Source organism: Bos indicus, chromosome 5, assembly GCF_029378745.1.
Source record: "Bos indicus isolate NIAB-ARS_2022 breed Sahiwal x Tharparkar chromosome 5, NIAB-ARS_B.indTharparkar_mat_pri_1.0, whole genome shotgun sequence".
In the NCBI taxonomy this organism is placed as follows: Eukaryota; Metazoa; Chordata; class Mammalia; order Artiodactyla; family Bovidae; genus Bos; species Bos indicus.
This window is the reverse complement of record NC_091764.1, coordinates 65,433,410-65,457,406: the sequence shown is the minus strand read 5'-3', so window position 1 is coordinate 65,457,406 and position 23,997 is coordinate 65,433,410. Positions and strand designations below refer to the sequence as shown.

General features: G+C 38.2%; 1 protein-coding gene and 1 long non-coding RNA gene across 12 annotated transcripts in view; both read right to left on the bottom strand.

The window, feature by feature from the left end:
- Positions 1-23,997, bottom strand: part of MYBPC1 (myosin binding protein C1) — a 101,308-nt gene that overhangs the window by 63,047 nt on the left and 14,264 nt on the right. For 6 of the 11 annotated variants that reach the window (XM_070789624.1, XM_070789616.1, XM_070789621.1 and 3 more), the window contains exons 2-11: positions 18,743-18,784; positions 16,324-16,365; positions 15,487-15,528; positions 14,667-14,708; positions 13,824-13,865; positions 5,566-5,604; positions 5,008-5,043; positions 3,251-3,361; positions 555-703; positions 99-216 (exon numbers count right to left, since the gene is read on the bottom strand). In XM_070789624.1, coding sequence (XP_070645725.1) covers positions 99-216; positions 555-703; positions 3,251-3,361; positions 5,008-5,043; positions 5,566-5,604; positions 13,824-13,865; positions 14,667-14,708; positions 15,487-15,528; positions 16,324-16,365; positions 18,743-18,784 — 663 coding nt within the window. The remainder of the gene's footprint in view (positions 1-98; positions 217-554; positions 704-3,250; positions 3,362-5,007; positions 5,044-5,565; positions 5,605-13,823; positions 13,866-14,666; positions 14,709-15,486; positions 15,529-16,323; positions 16,366-18,742; positions 18,785-23,997) is intronic. The other 5 variants (XM_070789620.1, XM_070789619.1, XM_070789622.1 and 2 more) reach the window with 5 other exon arrangements.
- On the bottom strand, positions 8,644-13,817 carry LOC139183157 (uncharacterized). The gene is made up of 2 exons (XR_011566660.1): positions 12,168-13,817; positions 8,644-11,749 (listed from the first exon to the last, which is right to left on the bottom strand). It is a non-coding gene; the product is annotated as an uncharacterized lncRNA (long non-coding RNA).

Here is a 23,997-nt window from a genome sequence, read left to right as displayed (position 1 = left end):
ATACTAATACATGACCTTATTCTCCTCTATCCTCTCACACCCCATTAAAAAATAAATAAACAAACATCACACTTATCCAGACTAGAAGCCTCTCTTACCAAGTACTTCAAGATCAAATGAACAGCTGTCAAACTTATCCTTATAGGTGACCTCACATCTGTAGTTTCCTGCGTAGTTCTCTTTGGCTTTGATGATCTGCATCTCGAATGTGTACACCTGCAATGAAATGCATCCAAACACATTTCAGTCCTACCCTGCTGGCAGAAAAAAAGACGCGACATTGCAGTTATTCCCCCAATTCCACAGCATTGGCTTAAAGATGTGTCTGCATCTGGGGATTCTGGTACAATGTTCTCAATACAGGAGGGGTCAGCGCAGTGCTCTGAAGCCCCTGGGCATAGCAGGGCCACCACACTGGAGTATAAACACTGGGAATGGTAACTCCAGTGGATTTTCTGGAACTGACATCCCTCAAAGCTGAACCTGAAATGGCCTCTGATGCACGCAGAGGAATGAACCAGTCAAGTCCCTGCAGCAGGAGCTCAGGGTCATACCCGGCTATGCCTTTCGAAGGTTTCCTTCAGCTGGAGGTGCTTTCCAGCTTTGCTGGCCAGGTCCATCCATTTCCCTTTGAACCATTTGACAGTGGGCTTTCTGAGAAGATCTTCGGCCTTGACTTTGGCTATAAAGGTGATATTTTCACCTAGGAAAAAAACACAGGCAATTCAGACTGTGGTTTAAAAATTGCCATTTGGGGCCCCCCAGGTGGTGCTAGTGGTAAAGAGCCTGCCTGCCAATGCAGAAGACAAAGGAGATGTAGATTTGATCCCTGGGTCAGGAAGATCCCTGGAGGAGGGCATGGCAACCCACTCCAGTGTTCTTGTCTGCAGAATTCCATGGACAGAAGAGCTTGGTGGGCTACAGTCCATGGAGTCGCAAAGAGTCGGACACAACTTGAAGCAACTTAGCATGCACAAAAGGAGTTAGACAGGGCTACTATGATGTGACTGGCACAGCTGGAATTGAACAATGGAAGGGCCCTGACTTTTTTTATGAGCACCCTGGTTTCTAGGATACTCTAACTGCTTCTGCTTTTGAGGTTTATGGAGCAGAAAAGGAACAAAGGGGAAATTAGTGGAAATAATTTTTATTTGGAATCCAAGCACATGTAATGTGTATAAAACAATCTATTCAGGCATACCTCATTTTATTGCACTTTGCTTTATTTTACTTCAAATTTATCGTTTTTTTTTTTTTAAAGCAATTGAAAGTTTGTGGCACCCCTGCATCGAGCAAGTCATTTTTCCAATAGCATTTGCTCACTTCATGTTTCTGTATCACATTTTGGCAATATTTCAAACCTTTTCATTATTGTTATGTTTGTTATGGTGATCTGTGATCAGTAATCTTTGATGTTAGTATTACAAAAAGATTATGACTCATGGAAGGTTCAGATAATGGCTAGCATTTTTTAGCAATAAAGCATTTTTAACGAAGGTAAGTACATTGTTTTTTTAAAACATAACACTCAGTTCAGTTGAGTCATTCAGTTGTGTCCAACTGTTTGTGACCCCATGGACTGACTGCAGTACCTCAGGTTTCCCTGTCCATCACCAACTCCCAGAGCTTACTTAAACTCTTGTCCATTGAGTTGGTGATGCCATCCAACCCTGCAACCAACTGTCTATTGCATACTTAATAGACTATAGTGTAAACATAACTTTCATATGCACTGGGAGAAAAAAATTTCTTGGGACTTGTTTTATAATGATATTTGCTTTATTGTGGTGGTCTAAAACCAAATCCACAATATCTCTATGAGTATGCATAAATATGAAAAAATGATAAAATACAAACATACCATATATTAATATATATATGCATATATATAGATATATGGATTTTTTTCCATCCTTTTTATTGAGCAAGATGATGTTAATACTGGAGTTATAAGAATATGACTAAATGAAGCTGATCTTTTTGAAGTAAAGTCTCCTATCTCTTTGTATTGACCCATTAGACCTAAAGGACATCAAAATTCTAGCCCAGTGGCCAGTCCAGCATTTTCGTGTCTTCCAGAAACACAAGGAGAACAAGCATTTCTATTCATATACAGTGTGCTTCTATATTCCAGACTTAAAAGAAGTAATTTTAGACTGTAGTCAGCTGTGTGTTCATTTGCAAAACATTTGGTGTCAAAGACTAGTTTTGATCATAATATATTCCTTATGAAAATTCATTTAGTTAAAATTCCTGGACCCCCTGGTCACTCTCTGGCTTACCACTTTGTTTGTTTCCTTCATGGCATTTGTGATGGCTTTTGTGATGATTTGTTTGTTTAATTTCTTCTTGTTTGCTCATCCCATTAAGTCTGTAAATTCTGAATGCTCACATATTTTACTCAGTGTTTAGCACAATGTCTAAAACAGGAGGTATATAGTCAATATTTTTTAATGAATATCTCCAGAATTAAACCATCTGTCTGATCAGCTTCCTCTGAGACATTGACTCTTGATCCAGCATGTGTGCAGATTTATAATCATTTTATGGAATGAGCTGTGTTGTAATGACAGCAAACATCAGCTCACCAACTTTGACGGTTTCACCTTGAGGCTTCCACTTGAAGATATGCCAGGGACTATTCAGAGTACTTCATGGGTAGTATTATCTCCATTTTACAGATGAGGAAACTGATTTGAACCTACCCTGGCAAGGGTCCAGGCACTCAACACTCTGTGCTACAGATTATTGAAATGATAGCTGTCACTCAGTAGAATATTTTTCAACCATAAAAAGGAATAAAACACTGATTCATGCCATAACTTGGATAGACCTTGAAAACATTATGCTAAGTGAAAGAAACCAGACACAAAAGGTCCCATCTTATTGTGTGATTCCACTTATATTAAATATCCAGAATAGGGACATTCATAGAGACAAAGAGATTATTGGTTGCCAGGGTTAGGGGAGGGAGAAAGAGGGATAAAGCTGGACAGGATACAAGGTTTCTTTTTGGGGAGTGTGTGTACTCAGTTGTGTCCAACTCTTTGTGACCCTAAGGACTGTAAGCCCACCAGCTTCCTCTGTCCATGGAATTTTGGGGTGATGAATATATTTTGGTGCTTGGTTATACAGTTGAGTGTACTAATAGCTACTGATCACTCACTTTAAAATGCTTAATTTTATGTTTTTTGAATTTCATCTTTATCTAAAAAAAAAAAAAGACCAGGATTTAATGCTTGGAACTCACCAACTTTCACAGTTCCACCTTGAGGCTTTTCCACGAACAGGATGGACAGCTGACTGTTGGCATTCTGCTTGTCCTGTTCCTCCCCAACTGGTGATTCACCAATAGACCATTCTAATGAGCAGAAAGGAGGAAAAGGATCATTTCAGGGCCAGGTTCTTTTTAGGCAGACTTACCTGGGTTTGGTTTTCTTGTCAGCACAGAAGCTTCTCTTTGTCTAATTAGCCTGGATAAATATAACATCATTCTTTCCATCCACCTCCCCACAGCCATCAGTAGAGACTGAGCTATTCCCATTCTTAAAGGGCTATTTTTTCCAGGTGGAATCTAATTTCTAGGAATAGCAAAACTTCTCAGAAAGGTTGTTACTCTTTCCTGGCAGCCAAGTTTCCTTTGTTTCCCAATTCTGCCTATCCCCGAACTGATAAATACCCGTGGGAAGGCTATGAAAGCAGAGCCTTAGTGTTTTTCTAGGTGACAGGCTATAAAGCCTTGTCTAAACAACAGCTGAGTTGGAAAAGACTAACGGGATGGATCAGTTTACAGGTCAAGTGGGAAAGGTCAGACTGCCAAGCCTGGCCTCATATGTCTAGACTCTTCACTGCTGTGTGATTAGATAATTCCATGATGGTTGTATGATGTGGCCTTAGTTTGACAATTAAGTAACAGATCGTGACCTGCAGGCACAGGTTTCAAGAACTCTAGGATCATCCTGAAAGAGAGAGGGAAAAACTAGAAAAACAGAAAGAGAAATAATCTCTTTGAGGCTTTCCCATGAAGACAGACAATCTGGAAATGAAGCTTATTTTGCATTTTCTAGTTTGCACTCCAGGTGCTTAGGAGGTATCAATCAGCTGTCCAATGAGGAGAGCAGGAGAGAGAACTGTAGAAAGTTCTTCTGTCTCTGAGAGCTGAATGAAAGGAAATTCAGTTTCAGCCACTAATAACTGGAAAAAAAAGTGCATGGGTTGCCAACACTCAACCTGTTAATGTATCTTGAAAAGGAGGAAATGTAGATTTAGTTATTTTAGTTCCCATGTGTCAATCATGCTTAGTATTCCTATCCAGAGACCATCATTCTCACAGTGAAGTTAAGCGATGTCACGCGATTGTACAATTTTTAAAAATACCCAAGTTGATGTTAAAATTTTATGTTGTGTATATTTGTAATAGTGCAGTGTGGCCATTAATATTTGAAATGTGAGGACTTGGATTTTCTGTTTTACTCATTTCTATCTCAGAAAGGGTCTGCAAAAATGCCCCACCCACAAAGAGGTCCATAGCAGAATCAGTCCACACTCAAACACATTTGTTGGATAAATGAAAGAATAAATAACCATCCAGAATTGTGGCTACAGCAGGTTACATTTGGCAGTATTCTTTTTAAGTGTATGCAAATTTCTATAAAAATAGGAATTATTATTTAATGTCAATACATCCCAGGAATGGTGATTTTAAAAGTCTCTTCGTCTCTATGTCTTTGCCAAATGTTAAAATGATAGTGATAATGAAACAAAGGAACCTGTGGTGTATGTGGCCAGATTTCTGAATTCATGTGTGCGTGTGTGTGTATCATGCAAAATTAATTGTTTCTTAATGCATTAGTTTTCTAGTCGGAGGAATGTAATAAAAGATTGCTATAAAAGCTACAAAGTGAATAAAACCAAGATTAGAATCAAATACCGCTTCAGGAAGTGAGGCCATTAGTGATTACTATATTAGGATGAGGTCGAGACACCTTGCTTCCGGTGTGTGCTCACCTGAATCTTTTCTTTCCAGAGCCCGACTACCCAAACCTGAAAGGAAAGTGTGATTTGGATGACACAAGGGGGAGGGGAGAAAACGGAATGCTGGCTTTAACCTTCTCAGATCCCCCAAATCCTGTCTCTTTCAATGATGGGGAGAAAAGACACTACAAGTTGGTCTGGATGGAAAACCAGTAGAGCTTCAACTTTGAAAACATCTATAAAAGGTATGTGTCCTATTTAAAAAATAAGAATAAAGTTTTACACATCCACATATCTAAAGAACAAGGGAAAAGAGTATACAGCTGGAGATGAAACACATTTTTTGCCCCTAAAATTTATATCCAAGAGTTACTATTTTTATTTATTTCACAAAGAAAGCCTGTTTTTAAAAAGTTTCTGATGTTAAAAAAAAAATTGCCATTAAAGCCAACATTTTCCCTCTTTGGTGCTGGCAAGAAGGGGTACCCTGTTCTGGGTTTGGTCTCAGCGAGCAACTCTGTCAACCCATCACCTTTACTGTCGATCAATAATGCATTGCAAAGTGGGGAAGGGAGTTGGAATCATCCTAACCTGGAGGCAGGCCACCAGGAGGGGAGGCGTCCTCTTCATCTGAAATAAGAAAGAGGAGTCAAAAGTCAAGGAGAAAAGAACTTCATCCTGAGTATCCTGAGAAAAGAGGAATCTGCAAAAGAAGCAGAGAAACTACACAAAACACTCAACTGATGAGTAAGCCTTAGAGGACTTGGCACCTGAAAGATTAAACTGTAGGCAAAAGAGAAAAATAAACAAATGTAAAAGAGTGAGAGATTTGGATAATCTCAATGAAAGTAGCTTTAAAATTGGTATTCTATGCAAACTTTTTGTGTACTTGTAAATTAGAAACAAAATTAATGCAAATAATCTAACTTCGATGAAATCAACAATGGAGGTGCATTTTGAGTTCTTATTTCGTAGCGAAAGTCAGTGACAGCATCACTCATATACCACATTCATTTGAACACAGACGTAAAATCATATGTTTTTATATAGTTTGATAACTCAATGCCCTCAGAAAGCCTTATAATTAATTCTCCTTCTATATTTAGGAAACAAAAGTCAACAATAACTAGTATGTATCAGTTTGTTATACTAAGTTCACCAGTAGTTATTTTAGGAATTTTATCTATCTTTTCCCAAGATTATATTGGTGTTGGACAATATAATCTGAAAAATATTTACCAATTTGTAAACTATTTATGAATTCTTTATATATATTTATAAGATATTGGATTGGGCAAAAAATTTCTTTGTTTTTTTTCTGTAACATCTTACAGAAAAACACGATTCATTTTTTTTGCCAATCCAATATTTACCCATTTAAAAAATTCAAAATATCCCTTGTAGTATTTGTACAAAGACACTGAATATTCCCTTTTCTAAAATGTCTGAATTTCAAAGTGTCTTACATTTTAGATGGTTAAATAGGTATTTGGTGTTTATCTAAACTTCTGCTCCTTTCCTCCCAAAGCATTAAGACTAGTGTTAGTGTAAATATTAATAATCTTCGTACTTAAAATACTAGAATAATTGTGGGCTTCAAAATACGAACTTAAATGACTATATAAAATAGGGTACAGAAAACAAACACATGAGACTGTTGATTTAAAAAGTGCTTTAAAAAGTCCTGACAAGAAGTAAAATAGCACAGGTACAACATATTAGTATATTTACAACATATATTATTTACTAGTCTGAAATTTCTTAAACTGTCAACCAAAGATGTATTTTATTACTTTTTTTTTTAACAAAATAACTAATGCAATGTATAGAAAACCTTAATGTCATATCTTCAGAACCCAAAAGGTGATTCACTGGGTATTGTGGGATTGAAGATTCTTCAGAGGAAGATCTCTTTGGTCAAAGAAGCTTGGGAAACACTAGGATAAATAAAGTTTCATGTTTGTGTTTTATAGTGTTGTTTGTATGCAGTTACTGAAAGGTATCTCAGTTTTCGGTGCTCATGAGGATGGAGATCAGAAATGATACAGTATTAGCATTTCCCAAACTTAGTTCATGCTTGAATCCTTTTCTCCTGGAATATCCATTTACTTTCCACAAACTCTTTGCATTTGGGGAAGTCTAGGTATTTCTGCAAGTTTGAGCAAGCTCCAGGAGTTGGTGATGGACTGGGAAGCCTGGCGTGCTACAGTCCATAGGGTCACAAAGAGTCAGACATGACTGAGCAACTGAACTGAACTGAGGTATTTCTGAGCTCTTAGGGTAATTCTGCATTTTAGAAAACTTATATAATTAAAATTTTACATAACCAAAAATAAAATGCCTTGCAATGTCTCTATGTCATTTGCCATACATTTAACTCAGTATGTAGTATTTTATTCGTGTAACCTATTTGAAGGCCTTTATTTACTAAAATACATAAAGAATCTTGATTTAAAGTCCTGTAAAAAATCTTAAAAATGAAGTTTTAAAGCGCAACCAAATCCTAGAAAGCAGCTTCCTTTATTATATACTAACTAGGAAATAGAACTATTTTGAGTGAAATGAACACCGCATTTTATACGGGTGTGGTTGCTGTTTGTTTACTTTGTACACAGTGCCTGTTGAACCCTAATGAACCCTGGAGTTAATTGTTTAGAATGCAAGTGATTGGGAAAAGAGGTCACACTTTCATAAAACTAAAATGAAAAGAGAAGCCACATTTGAAGCAAAAATTTGATGGGTGAGTAGTTTCAAAGTCCACTAAATTATAAGACTATTTGAGGAACTGCTGCTGCTACTGCTGCTAAGTCGCTTCAGTCGTGTCTGACTCTGTGCGACCCCATAGACGGCAGCCCGCCAGGCTCCCCTGTCCCTGGGATTCTCCAGGCAAGAACACTGGAGTGGGTTGCCATTTCCTTCTCCAATGCAGGAAAGTGAAAAGTGAAAGGGAAGTCGCTCAGTCATGTCCGACTCTTTGCGACCCCATGGACTGCAGCCCACTAGGCTCCTCCATCCATGGGATTTTCCAGGCAAGAGTGCTGGAGTGGGGTGCCATTGCCTTCTCCATTTGAGGAACATGTACAATTATTTTAGACTATTAAGGGACCACACAGAAAGCATCACAGCCTTTCACTGCTGCGGCCTGGATTTAACCTGTGGTCAGGAAACTGAGATCCTGCAAGCCATGTGGCATGGTCAAAATAAATAAAGCAGAACCCAAAGCTGCTGTTCTGTGACAACCTAGAGACGTAGGTTGGGGAGGGTGGTGAGAGGGAGGGCATATGGGTATGCCTTTGGCTGATTCATGTCGAAGTATGGCAGAAACCATCACAGCATTGTAAAGTAATTATCCTCTGATTAAAAATGAGATGGAATTTTAAAATAAATAAATAAAACTAAAATGTTGACATTAAAAAAAAAATAAAGTAGTTTTGTTCCTGTCATCTTTTAGATTGGGAAATAAAATTAAGATGTTGGGATTCTGACCTGAACTCCTTAAAAAAAATTGCCTGGTTGAATTTTTCCTTATGTACCATAGAAAAACAGGTTCTACTGCTTGGAGGAAAATTGAACATCCAACTCTTTGGGGCTCTGCCTAATCCAACATCACACATATGAAAGGTGTGGCATTATACAAAGATCATTTGCAAACAAAAAATGCAAAATATGTCATATTTTCTTATTTCTATTTAAAAGCAACTACAATGGTGATGAAAATTAAACATCTGTTTTTGGCTAAAGATATGGCCTATGTGACATCACAAACTGAAAGCAACAGAACTATCTTCCTGAGCTACATAGAAGAGAAATTTACCAAAATTGAATTTTATGTGTCTTTAAGTTATGGAAAAACAGCATTTGTAAAATCATAAAAATAATTCTTTCAACATTGAAGTTCCTGATGAAGAACACCTGGAAAATGGAGAAAGAACCCATATTACAAGCCTGGAATTTTCAGGGGGTCCATATGAAAAATCTGGAAAGGGAGAGAGAGAACCCCAGAGATGTAGAAGGTGTCCATTCCTATAATTCTTCAAGCTCTCTTGGGCATAAAATAACTCCTACCTATGTTTAACTTAAATTGCCTTCTTAAAATTAATTTTTAAAGTATACATACTTAGGACAATTGTTGATATTTTAGAATATATACGGTTAAAATGTACTGTAAACAAACCTCAATTAAATACAGGTATAATACTTTGTTTCATACAGATGAATTTATGAATTCCTCAAGCAGGATAGTCAGTTGTAGTAAATATTGGCATATGTCACCAAAATAACAACAGCAGCAACAACAATCAATATGGAAGGCAATAACAAAAACAGCTAACATTAATTCATCATGTTTTGAGACATTTGATTAATTTATGGTATTTTCTGAAAGAGACACATGTCTTCACACTTTGGTGTTTCTGAAATCAGGATTCACTGTACTATAAATGCATTTATTTAATGAGTTTCCCCCCAAATCTATTAAATCAATGTTTCATTTTATAATGGCTGTGTTTTAAAATGTTGAAGTATAGTCATTAACTTTTAACAAAATTCATTATAAATAAATCATGTAGTTAGAATATACAGACCAAGACAATGTTATTGCAGATGTAAATGGACCTAAATGGAGAAAAAAATCATTTCATTTAAGAAATCATAACATTTAGGAGAAATTTTCTGGAACTTCTACTGATTCACTTCCTCATCTTACAACCACATTCACGCTAAAAGAAAGACTCTTCATCTCAAGTTATGAGACAGTAAACACACACAGGGTTCATTTGTGATGGTTTGTGGTAATGTTAATGAAAATGCCTGGGGAAAAAAAAGTTTTCATTTCTGTTGCAGCAATAACCAAGGGCAGTTTTTTCTCTGGAAGAAAAATAAAGAGTGGCATTAACGACCCCAGCTGGGCTTACCAAAAAATATACTGGCTGTAAAATGGTAAGTCTCAAAATTAAAAAGTATATATCAGAACTTAGGCATTAGGATGAGTACTGATCTGCAAGCTGATGTCTGATGCTAATGCTACTGATAGATGCGGAACCACTCATAGAACCAGACTTGAAATGCCCCACAGGGCTAATCGTTTCGGCACAGAAGAGACTCAGTCTCATTAGACTAAGTTCACACATATGATGTTGATTGATCAAAAGAAAAAAAAAAAAAAGTATGACCGCACTTGCACACCCACATTATCCTCCACCCATGGCTTTCCATCACAGTTGTCTGCTTCCAAAGTTGAAATCTACTGTCCTCTACTAATGGTATTCTCCTCTCAAGTGAAAGTGTGAGTTGCTTGGTTGTATCTGACTCTGCGACGCCAGGTTGCATGGACCCCATGCAATCCCATGTAGCCCACCAAGCTCCTCTGTCCATTGAATTCTCCAGGCAAGAATACTGGAGTGGGTAGCAATTCCCTTCTCCAAGGGATCTTCTCTGCCCAGAGATCAAACCTGGGTCTCCCACATTGCAGGGCAGATTCTTTACCATCTGAGCCACCAAGGAAGCCCACTTTTCCTTCTAAAGCCCCTAAAATTGGCTCTAAGAGAGCAAGACCCAGTTCCTAGACCTGCCCCTGGCACATAGCCAATACTCAGTGGATATTTGAGATGAATAAATGAATATTGGAATAGAAGACAGATCTCTGGCCCCACTGAGGATATAGATACTATACTTAGCTTTCCACTGATTTGCTACCTGTGATTATTTCGGAAGAATTCTAAGCCACAGCAGCATTATTCTTTCAAAGACATTATCTTCCAGTACGATCACTCTGAAAGGGATATCTAAATTCCAATGTTGCTGTTTGGTTAAACCCATTTCTTTATTGTCATCTTGATCGTTTCAATTCCAAGACAGTGGGCACTGTTAGGGAACAGGATACCTAGATAGGCAAGTCCAGGGGCAAACAAGCAAATATAAACAAATAATAAACCACTTCCTGAGAAATCAGCTGTTTACCAGAGACTCCGTAGATGTGAAAAGTTGGCACATCTAGTCACAAACACTACCGGTAAGATTGATATCAGAATCAAACAACATTCTGCGACTACAAAAAAAAGAAAAATTCAGAACATCGCCAGGTTGTCTCAGAATGATGCAGTCAATCTGGAAAAGATATTAAGATGGCGTTGCTACGGATGTTGTTCTCTTTTTAAAAATTAGATTAACATCATCAGAGAGAGCCATGATTAATGACATGCCCTCTATGACTCTGTTTCTATAAATGAAGGTCAAGTTAAGCCCAGAATGTATGTCATGTATGTGGTATAAAGGGAGATTGATGGCTATTTGTTCTCTCTTTGTCCTGATGGAACTACAATCAATCTAATGAATGTTCTTAATAGCGAGCATCTTAGAGCTATTAACTGAATATACTTCAACTAATTAGATAGTACACTAAAGTGCAAGAAATGTTCTAATCCAGATGTGACCATTTCCAGTAATGTTAAATGGGCTGATCTTATATCATCCATGTGGTCTTAGGATGAGCATACATAATACAAGCACTGGCATCCCATTCCAAACCTTACTAAGAGCATGCATGGGATGGATGTTCATCCTCCTGCCCAGCAAATGGAAATTAAAATCTATCTAGATTACCATTGTCTGTATGCTCAGCAGCTAAGTCAGCACGGAAATTCAATTGATCATTCATTCTACAGGTATTTATTAGGAGATCGCCATATGCAGCTCTCTGCCAGATGCTGGAAGAAATGAGATGAGAGGTCCAAAGAGGTGTTAAGACTTGGTGCCTGACCATCACAAAGCTTACAGCCTGTTAGGAAAAGGAGTGAACAATTAATGCAAGATTAAGTGGAGAAAAAGGTGATTTAATGACACACACAATCAGTCCAGGAAAAATCAGGAGAAAGGAGAGGAAGTGAAAGTAAGTTAGGATGGTCATGGGAAAAAGTAGCACCTGCCTTGAATGGTTAGAAACAATTAGATGGACTGAGGGTTGGGGGAGGGTGAAGGACAGGGATTCTAGTGTAAACTGGAAGGCAGGTCTGTTGCACTTGTCAGTCTTGCTCATGTTCATGCAAGAATTCTTTCTCAGCCAGGGCTATATATGTAGCAATGATTATTGTGTCTACTTTTCACTTGAGTATTTTCTTTGAAATTTCCCTGTCCTTGATGAAAGTAAGGAATAGTTGAAGGGGATTGGATATTTAGAAATAACTTCCACCACCTACCTTCTTTATTTAGGGATGTCACTTTCTATCCTAAATCGATTTGCTTTCTAGGCATGGAGAGCAAACACATACATGGCAGTTTATGTTCCTGAGCATGTGACTGCATGTGGCCATGACCTTGTTTAACTTCTGCAAATGTCAGAAAAAAAATGTTACTAATTTCAAAATGCCCTTCTTGGTCATAATGACCTTGCTCTTTCATCATATTATGTTCTGCATAAAGAGCTTTTTGGATTGGTAGACTGGTTGGTTGGTTGATTTTAACTTAAAGGTAGGCATTTTCTCATTTAAACATACAAATATAATATGGCTTTTCAGATTAAGGGTCAGGCACAGGCTTTGTTAAAACTTTGACAGTTTGCCTTCTGGGATTACATCATCTGCTCTGTTGGTTAAGCCTTATAGCCTGGTCCAAGCACCTTTCCAAATCTGGAAACAGAGGTGTACACCATCAGCCTTGTAAAGAATAATGTTATAATAACTTCAGCCAGGATGTCCAAACCTCCTTGAACCCATCTCATGGAAGGTGTTCTAGGAGTTTGCACTCTCTGCATTCCATAAGCAAATAACCTTCAGACTGGTCCATGTGGCCGGGATTAGCATTCATGTTTCTATCCATGGAAGCCACTGAAGGTCAAGGACAAAGTGAGTGTACTAACATTAGGTATTCATTTATGAAAGCTGTAAATTCAAGTTAGCTGAAAAAAAGTGGTCCAAGTTACTGAAAGAAAGAAAAAAAAAGTATTTTACTAATGTATAGAAGATAAAAATATCATAGGAATTCGTTAATAAAATTTAAGATAATAAGAACAAACAGAAGGGGTTTCCAGAAAAAAAGAGAAATAATGGATTATTCCAGAATTTAAAATATGTTTTTCATTGCACAAATATCAAATAAAAATTTTAAATGATGATACGGATATACAAAGCAAAATTGTCATCTACCTCAGTGGAAACTTTCTTCTATAGGAGACTAATGCCCCTTGACTTGAGACAAATGGTCAGGAATGACAACGACTTCCTCCATGGGGAAACAAAGGAATTAGTATTTCATGGATCCATGAAAAAGTATATGATAAAAATTATTCATTTTCTAAAACTAGACTATCCCCATATAAAGTGAGACTAGAATAATAGTACAGAAATGAATGCTTCCAATTCAAAAAGGAGTAACATGATGTTCACTTAAACTTGTATTATCCCTCTATGGGATATCTGTGGGATTCTAGTTTTCAAAATTACTAGTGAAACCTGGAACAGTTTACACACTAACATGAAAACATTCAATTAAAAAAAATCGGGGTAATCAAGAAAGCTTTCCAAATAGGTGTAATCCCAAGAAGACCAGACATCTCTTTTCCTTCACATGCACATGGGAACTTGGAAACTACTAATAAATTTGCTGGCATCCCAGCAAGTTCTTGTGATAGTATCATTGCTGCTTTTCTTTTGAAAATGTGATGAAAACTGATCAAAGCACCATTTGTTGTTAATGTTGATTAGGTTGTGCAGGTAAAATGCCAAGGAAGAACTCTAAACCACACTGATGAAACATACTGCAGAGAAATTTTGGGGGCCTCCATGGTAATCATTGCTGAGCTCTTTCTGCTTCTAGCTTTGTTGAATTCAGCATCACTCTCCCTCCCTCTGACTCACCTTTTCCTGGTGAAGTTCCGGCCTCCTTTTCTTTATTTGGTTCTGTGTGGAAAGTACAAGCACACTTTAAAAAATACATTAAAGAGAGTATTTTATTGTGTGATAAGCAACAGGGTAGAGGTGGGGAGAGAAGAATTAAGGACAACAGAATAGAGCATAAATGATGCTATGTAATCCTTTAATATGCTATACATGAATTGAAAATTGGGGAATTATAGAATCACATATCAACTTAATTAAAGCAGCTAATAAACCTGATCATCTTGGGGAAAAAGTGTTCACAAAATCATGCAAAACAGATTTTGCTAAAATAGCTTAGCTATGCTGGGGCCATATTATAACGTACTGGTTTGATAATAGTATAAAGTTTGATGACTTCATTTTGACTTCAACAAGAGACAGACTTTTAAGAAAGTTTGAAGTCCAATAGTTTGGACCTCAGATACTATTAAAAAGTCAGGGATAAAATCTGCAATTGTACAGTGGTTTCAAAGAAAATATTTGGGTGCCTGTATTAATCTTCCTGGTTGAGTTGAGTGGCAATAAATACAATGCAAGAGCAAGAACATCAGATTGTATCAGTTGAGACCCTCTGGTTTGTATCTCTCCATTTAGAATGATATGAGTCTAGAATCCTGCAGTGTCTGACTTGTGGTGTATGTAAGAAAAGAATTATTTCAAACATGAATTCTCTCTCTCTCTCTTTAAAAACTGATGAATAGACATCTGAATCATAGCTAACTAATAAGGACACATTTTATGGGGCCCCCTGGTAATCATGACCAAACTCTTTCTGCTTCTAACTTTGTTGAATTCAGCCTCACTCTCCCTCCTCCAACTCACCTTTTGCTGGTGCAGTTCCAGCCTCTTTCTCTTTATTTGGTTCTGTGTGGAAAGTACAAGCACATTTTTAAAAGTATCTTAAAGAAAGCATTTCATTTCATGAGGTGGAGGTGGGGAGAGAAGAATTAATGATAACAGAATGGAGCATGAATGATGCTATGCACTCCTTTAATATGCTATACATGAATTGCAAATTGGGAAATTATAGAACCATATATAAACTTAATTAAAGCAGCTAATAAATCTGATCATTTTGGGGAAAAAGTATACATAGAATCATGCAAAACAGATTTTGCTAAAATAGCTTAACTATGCTGGGATCATATTATAACATACTGCCTTGAAAGTAGTATAAAGCTTGATCACTTCATTTTAGACTTTTAAATAAAGCTTGAAGTCCAATAGTTTGGATTTCCAGATAATATTAAAAAGTCAGGAATAAAATCTGCAATTGTACAGTGGTTTCAAAGAGAATATTTGGGTGCCCGTATTAATCTTCTCGGTTGAGCTGCGTGGCAATAAATACAATGCAAGAGCAAGAACATCAGTTTGTATCAGTTGAGAACCTCTGGTTTCTATCTCTCCATTTAGAATCATATGAGTCTAGAATCCTGCAGTGTCTGACTTGTGGCATATGTAAGAAAAGAATTGTTTCAACCATGAATTCTCTCTCTCTCTCTCTTTAAAAACTGATGAATAGACATCTGAATCATAGCTAACTAATAAGGACACATTCTATGGGGCCCCCTGGTAATCATGACCAAACTCTTTCTGCTTCTAACTTTGTTGAATTCAGTCTCACTCTCCTCCCCCAACTCACCTTTTGCTGGTGCAGTTCCAGCCTCCTTCTCTTTGTTTGGTTCTGTATGGAAAGTACAAGCACATTTTATAAAGTATCTTAAAGAAAACATTTCATTTCAACGAAGTGGAGGTGGGGAGAGAAGAATTAATGATAATAGAATGGAGCATAAATGATGCTATATACTCCTTTATTATTCTATACATGAATTACAAATTGGTAAATTATAATAGAGAGTCACATTAAACATAATTAGAGCAGCTAATAAATCTGATCACCTTGGGGGAAAAGTGTACATAAAATCATGCAAAATAGATTTTGCTAAAATAGCTTAGCTATGCTGAGACCATATTATAACATACTGGTGTGGAAATAGCATAATGTATGGATCACCTCATTTTAGACTCCAACAATAGACAGACATTTTAAGAAAGTTTGAAGTCCAATAGTTCAGACCTCTAGATAATATTAAAAAGTTGGGGATAAAATCTGCAACTGTACAGTGGTTTCAAAGAAAATATTTGGGTGCCCATATTAATCTTTTCGGTTGAGTTGAGTGGCAATAAATACAACAGCAAAGAATAAAATTGTATCAGTTGAGACCCTCTGGTTTGTATCTCTCCATTTAGAATCATGTGAGTTTAGAATTCTGCAGACAGCGATTGACTTATGGTATATGTAAGAAAAGAATTGTTTCAACTATAAATTCTCTGTCTTTATAAATTGATGAATGGACATCTGGAATCATAGTTAACTAATAAGGACACATTCTATGGGGCCTCCTTGGCAATCATGACCAAGCTCTTTCTGCTTCTAACTTTGTTGAATTCATCCTCACTCTTCCTCTCTTCAACTCACCTTTTACTGGTGCAGTTCCAGCCTCCTTCTCTTTGTTTGGTTCTGTGTGGAAAGTACAAGCACATTTTATAAAGTATCTTAAATAAAGCATTTAATTGTGTGATGAGCAATGAGGTGAAGTGGGAATCAAGAAATTAATGACAACAGAACAGAGCAGAAATGATGCTGCATACTCCTTTATTATACTATATGTGAATTATTATGAATTGAAAAATGATAATGTAGTCACATTAAACTTTTAATAAGAACAGCTAATAAATCTGATCATGTTAAAAAAAAAGTACACATAGAAACATGCAATACAGATTTCTTTAAAATAGCTTAGCTATGCTGAGACCATGTTATAACATGCTGGTATGGAATGAGTATAAAATGTTGAGCACTTCATTTTAGACCCCAAAAAGGGATAGACTTTTTGAAGAACCTTCTTCAAACCTTCTTGGTTAATTTGTGTGGCAAAAAAAAGCAACACAGGAGCCAAAATGTCAGATTTTATCAGATGAGACCCTCTGGCTTGCATCTCTAATTAAAATTGTATTATCAATAGTTTAGATACCTACAAATGGTGTCTGACTTATGGTTTATGCAAGAAAAGAATTGTTTCAACCTTGAATTCTCTCTCTTTTTTTTTTTTTTTTTGATTGATGACTAGACATCTGAATCTGAATGAACTAATACGAATAATTTTAGCAGAGTTTGGGAGAAGACTTGTTTTAGGAACAGGGGGTCAGTATTGCATAATAAATATGAAACACGGCATAACAAGGGCAACTTTGCAGTGATCCAGTGACAGCTGCTGATCTGGAGAAGAGAAAGGAAAGGTTATATCTGTATTGGCCTGCAGGTTCTCAGCGTCCTCAGTGCTGGCAAAATAAATAAAACATAAATCTGTGTGTGCAAAGAGAAAACATACCAAAGAAGTTCCTAAGAAAACTGTCACACGTAGGTTTGAAAGAAAACTAAACTTGAGCTTGCCCCCGTTTGAACTAAATGGCACTGAGGCTGTTTCATTTATTTGTCATGAATGCTAAGACACTTCAGTCGTGTCCAGCTGTTTATGACCCCATGGATTGTAGCCTGCCAGGCTTCTCTTTCCATGGGATTCTCCAGGCAAGAATACTGGAGTAGGTTGCCAATTCCTTCTCCAGGGTATCTTTCTGACCCAGGGATTGAACCTGCATCTCCTGCATCGGCAGGCGAATTCTCTACCACTGAGCCACCAGTGTATCTTACTTAATTGTTCTCTGAGCCGTATTTTATTATCTAATTGACTGTAAGCAAACTGAATACAGGGAAATGTTTCCTACTAATGGTTCTTCCACTCTAAATACAGTATATTTGCACACAGCTATCAGTAAGCTCTGTATCCTTCTAAAGGGTTAGGGCACATGGAAAATATCCTGTGAATAATTATTTACTGGATTCCAGTTTCTCATCTTGTGTGAGAGGGCACCTTGGTGCCTTGATAGGTAAAGAAAAGTGAAAGTGTTGTTGCTCAATCATGTCCGACTCTTTGCAACCCTGTGGACTATAACCCACCAGGCTCCTCTGTCCACGGGACTTCCCAGGCAAGAATACTGGAGTGGGTAGCCACTCCAGTGGATCTTCTCGACCCAGAGGATCTTCCCGAGCCAGGGACTGAACCCAGGTCTCCCATATTGTAGGCAGATTCTTTACCGTCTGAGCCACCAGGGAGGCCCATCTTCATAGAAAAATGCATGTAATTCTGGTTGCCTCCACCGTGGGGGCCATTTCAGTGGGCAGACAAATGGTTCTGGAGTTTCCTTTTGAACTTGCCATTCTTCCAATCTCGTTCTCTTCCTTGCGTGTTGGATTTAAAAAAAGCAGGCTTCACTTGTGTTGCTAGACACTCCCTCTACCTGCCAAATTCACTGGAACTCTTTACTGCTTGTTTTCTGTTGCCACCTGCTGGACAACAGAGTACTAGGGCCTGGAGCAGTTTTTGCTGTTGAGCATTTGAGGCCACCAAACCTTCCTGGAAACTCCCCTGGGAGTTTCTGGAGGTTCTTGATGGTGACACAATTCAAGTAAGGAGATGGCTGCTCATCTTCCAGGACTAAGGAAGAAATATATGTTTACCTTTAGCTCTGTTTACCTTTAGCTATGTGTGAAAAAGCACTGTCAATCCTTCAGCCCCTTGGAGACTCAGCCTCCACAAGGAGAAAGCATGAGCATAAGAACTTTGGCCTAACTTCATAGGTTTTATAAGTGTATGATGTGCCATCCAAAGCAGATTAACATAAGAAAGTTATATAAACACAAGGTACAGTTATGATTACAAACCGGTGACAGCCAGGAGTTAGCTTAATACTCACAGCTTCCATGGAGGACAAATCACGCTGGGATGGATGGTCTGTGTTCGCAGACTAAACATGTAAGACCGTAATTTTTTACTCACCTTCTGGGGGTGGAGCTGGAGCTGGGGCCAGCACTTCATTTTCTAGAAATGAAAAGAGTAATGGAAGTGTCAGTCTCTCTTATCCTGAGAAAAGCTATTTTGCACAGCTCCAGGCTCTGCTCAACTCTATCTTCCAGAGAGGAAATGCATCAGCCCAAGGCACACTGTCTTTTGGTGTATGGCATGAGGTGAGGATCTAAATGTGGTTTGAAGATATGTAGACTTCCAGGAGAGGCAGAGTGCAGTAATGGACAGAGATTGGGTGAAATGGGCATCCAGAAGTCCTTCTACTTAGTTATATACTTGGGCAGCAGGCAGAGCATTTAAAGGCACTGAGCCTGTTTCCCTTCCCTGGAAAAATGGACACAACACCTGTCTCATACATTTAGGGTTGCTGTGAGGCTGAAATGAGACACAGTGAGTACCAAGCATGTCCCTTAGAACCTCAGGTGCTCAGAAAATGAGACCCCAGATTCCTCAGAGAGCAAGAGCACTACCGCATCACCAACAGCAGCATCTCTTTCTGAATGATGATGAGAACAAAGTCCTCTGGCTTTGCAGCACTTCCTCTTATCATAAAGTAAACCATTGTTCACTGGGAAAGAGAACCAGCCCCCCTCATAGTCACAGTCATTGTTGGAAGTTTGTTTGCCTGGAGATATTTTGCCTACACTTATCCTAAGTTCTCAGGGCTCTGGTTTTGAGCTTTTATACTTGGCTTTGGGTACCCAGGATTATAGCAATCTGGCAGTAAAGTCTGTTAAAGAAACTTATACTGAAGAATATATGTCCAGGGTGGTGGGAAGGAGATCCAAGAGGGAGAGGGTATATGCATACATATAGCTGATTCTCTTCATTGTACAGCAGAAACTAACACAACAACATTGTAAAGCAATTATATTCCAGTAAAATAAAAGAATGTATATCCAAGTAGCTAAAGGCATATCTTATGAACAATGTGCATAGAATTTCCCCTGCTGAATCCCCATGGATGCCCAGAACAGGGAATTAGTGATGAGTATCTGAATCAGCTGCTCCTACTTTAGGGCAGGAAGAGAGAGTTAATGAACGTGATCTTTTTAAAAAAAAAAAAAAAACAAAACCTTTTTGTTTGATAAATAAACATCAAAGAAAACTTTTTGTAGTAGAAGCATATTGTGGGATCCCAGGAGTTTTAGCTTTGTCCAGATCTATGATTTTCCATATTTTTTTCCCACAAGTGGCTCTTGCCAAGCAAAGAGGACAGTACCTCACAACAAGCAGTTTGGTCTAAGAATCATCACCATGCAGGTCAGGTGCCCCATTTTAGTCTAGGCAGGCTGGGAGGAGACAGAAGAAGGAGCCTGCATTGCAAGAGCAGCAAATGAAAAGAGGAGGAATTCAGGGCTGCCAGGAGACAACAATGTCTTTTTTCATCACTAATGTTTTGTGCCAGGTATAAATCCCACAATTAAATGCATTTTAATTAAGTTAAATTAAATGTATTAAATTAAATTAAATTCCAGAATTACTGCATTTTCATCCAAATGACCATAAACAAGTATATTACAATTTACTACTTGGGAAATATAACCAAAGGAGAGAAGACATATCACCATATAGACAGGCAGAAGATAACGAGGCAGGATGTGATATGGTTTGGCGATATGGTGAAAGCACAAGCGTCCCATAGATGGCACACCAGAAACACTTTCGTTTCTTTGCCACGTCATGGAAAGGATCTTTCCTGCCAGTGTCAACCCGGAGATGAAACCCTCCGTCAAAGGATTTTATTTTCAGAGCTCTGGCTGTGGCAATGGAAATCTAATATTGACCTCTCAGCTTTGGGTGAGCTGAGGCTGCACATGGCTATCAGAATACCCAGAGTGAGGAGCCAATGTCTTTGACACTCTATCTTTTGGACGGGGCCATTGTCATCCAATGCCCGTGGACCTCTTCCTGGCTCCCTTTAAGACAATTTTCTCCGAGAGGGAGGGGATATGTGTATTCCTATGGCTGATTCACGTTGTATGGCAGAAACTAACACAACATTGTAAAGCAATTATACTCTGATTAAAAAATACATGAAGAGATAAAAACACGTTTCCCTGCCTTCTAGTCTCTTTTCCCCACGACGGCAGGTTTTCGTATGCTCTCACTGTCTTTCAGCCTGTTACTCTACTCCTGAAGGCTCCCGTTACCTACTAGGTTGGTCTACACTCCTCAGGTTAAAGGTCAAAGCCATGGCTGGCAGGCACCTCCTACCACTGGTGGCCCCTCTGTTCTAGAGTGGTTTCTTTTTTCACCTTCTGACCTTTCTGCCACTGAAAAGAGTGATGATCTTCTCCCCAAATGACCTTTTGTTTTTTTCTCTACATGTGACTGTGTCAGACAGACCTAGGTTCGAACCCTGACTCCACATCTTAGGAGCTGTATAATCAAGGACAATTCCTTAATCTGTCAGTCTTGGCATGCTCATCTATGAAATAGGGATAATAAGATAAATGAGCTCTTAGGGTGCTAATCCTATGTAAAATGCACAGCACAGTTCCTGGCGTGTAGAGAGAGCCCTACAGTTGGCAGCAGTAACTATTACCATTATTATTCTTTGGCAATCTTGGTCTGGTTTTTTTGACATTTCTCTTAAAGACTCTCAGAGCTGGTTATACCATTCTGTTCCCCTTCTTTATTCTGGAGGCATTCTGGACCACTTCATAATACACTCTTTTTTCCTTAATTATTTAACAGTTTCTAAATCATGCAGTAAGATATGAAAAAAAATGTGGAAGGATTACAATGGAGGAAAATTATTTTATTATTTCTCAGATGGAATTATTACACACACAAAAAAATTCAACTGAATCTATAAACAAATATTTTAAAATAATGTTACCTTAATAAGGTTGCTAGGTTGGAGGTAGTTAGAAAATAATGTTGTAAAAAAAAAAATACCATTATTTTACTATAGAATAAAGTCCACAAAGTAAAATATCTAGGAATACACCTAATTAAAAATGTGTAAAATTATTATGCAGAACTTTATAAAACACTATTGAGAGAAATAAGGGAAATTTAGACAAATATTTATGAACTGGAAAAAAATAATTTTCCAGCTGCCTCCATATATTTGTGTTTCTTCTTTGTTTTGGGGGGTGTTTTTAGCCTCACCTCACAACATGCAGGATTTTAGGTCCCCAACCACTGATTGAACCTGCACTCATGGTGTTGGAAGTGCAGTATTTTAATCACTAGATCACCAGGGAAGTCCCATATATTTATGTTTCCTGTCCCTTTCAACTAAACAAAAACAGGGATCTTTGATTCCTTTCCTATCTCCCTAGTACCTCTTCTTATTGTTAAAACCACTTTAAATGAATTGATTAAGAAAATTAACAAGGGATTCTTCGGTCACTGTGTGAACTATCAAATTGGCCATGCTTTCTCAACATCTTTGTAAACAAAGGCCCATTTTGTAAGGAAAGCTGTGGTTGCTTAAAATCTTTTTTTTGGAAATAAAGGCCAAGGGTGAATTCTAATTAAATAAACAAAAAAGAATGTTTTTGGACGCTGAAACTGTAAAAATGCCCTGACTCTGTATTCTTCATTTTTGTGATGTTTCCATTTTGTGATGTTCTGTAGCCCCAGGGTTCTATGTAACAGCCCCCAAAACAAACCAAATTGACAATTTAAAGGGCTTAGTTCAACTTCCAACAAATCCACATTTCATCCATCACTAACAGTCAACTATGTCAGATACTCAGAACTACAGAAACATTATAGGGTATTACTGCTGGTGCATTTTAGGGTAGTTGTGGCAAACAGAAGTAGGAAAATGCATGCCTGCCTGGTGAGTAGGCAGAGCCAGAGTGTTTCCTTCTTAAAATCATAGAAACCCCATTATTTTACAGCCAGTGGAGGAATAAATAAATAACAACCATGTATCGGCCACTCACTGCATGCAAGACCTAGTGTATATTACTTCCTACCATCCTTACAACACTCTGAATCAGTATTATCATTATCCTCATTTTACAGATGGGGACTGAGGCCCTGTGGGGTCCCACAGCCCCTGAAGGGTGGAACCAGGCTCTGACCCAGGTCTGCTTGAGGCGGTACCTGGCCTCTTCAGGATGGAAGTGAACTTCCCTTCTCAGCTGGTCACTCTTGTGGAGGCAGAAACAGGCTGATGGACTTTGCAGAGATTTCACTGTGTTTTCCCCTGCTGAAATGATTGGTCTGATGGTCAAGGCCACATCGCCTCATTTAGATGTTGCCCCAAGGAGTGGAATATGCCTCAGTTTCCTCATCTGAGTAATGGCAATAACAACAGAACTCATCTCAAGGGTTGCTGGCAGGAATGAAGGGGTTCCTGCAGGGACAGGGAATGCAATAAACATCATAGATACTTTCTCTCTCTTTTCACAGTTCTCACATTATGATCATGATTTCGTCATGACACACCTGGGAGAATGACACTCCTGTCTTTCCTCACGTGCTACCTCCTGAGATTTGCCTTATTTCATGGGCTACATCACGTTAGACCATGTTTGGGATTGGAGTAGCATCTGAGGAAGCATCCGAGTATTAAACGAAGGAGGGAGGCCCCTCACTCTTCTACTGTAAAGTGGTAATAATTAATATTTTGATGAGTTCTACAAGTGGCTCTAGAGGTAAAGAACCTGCCTGCCAGTGCAGGAGATGTAAGAGATTCAAGTTTGATCCCTGGGTCAGGAAGATCCCCTGGAAAAGGAAATGGCAACCCACTCCAGTATTCTTTCCTGGAGAATCCCATGCATAGAGGAGCCTGGAGGACTGTAGTCCATGGGGTCGCAAAGAGTCAGACACGACTGAAGCAACTTAACAAACAACACACACACACACATATGCATTACAGAGTTTGCACAATTAAGTAAATTGATCAATTAAATCAATCCTGATGGAACAAGAAGCATAAGAAGATGAACTCTCAATAGATTTCAAGGCATTTAAAACAAAGAATTACAGCTATTCTAAACCTGAAGGGATGAGGAACCAGGAATGGTGAGAGCCAAGTAGCACATGACTTAGTCTGAAAAGAAGCCACTACGGGTATATTTTGGGGCCTTGAGACATCCCCGCTTTTGCCTTAAAAAAAAAAAAAAAAAAACTCTTCATGTATTTCTCTTACTCATATGTTTGTCTCTGATAGGCTTTGTCATGCCCTGCTTTGCCCACACCTCCAGAAATCATTTGCACGTTCTCCAAATCCGTTAGCTGCCTCTATAACAATAATTCAT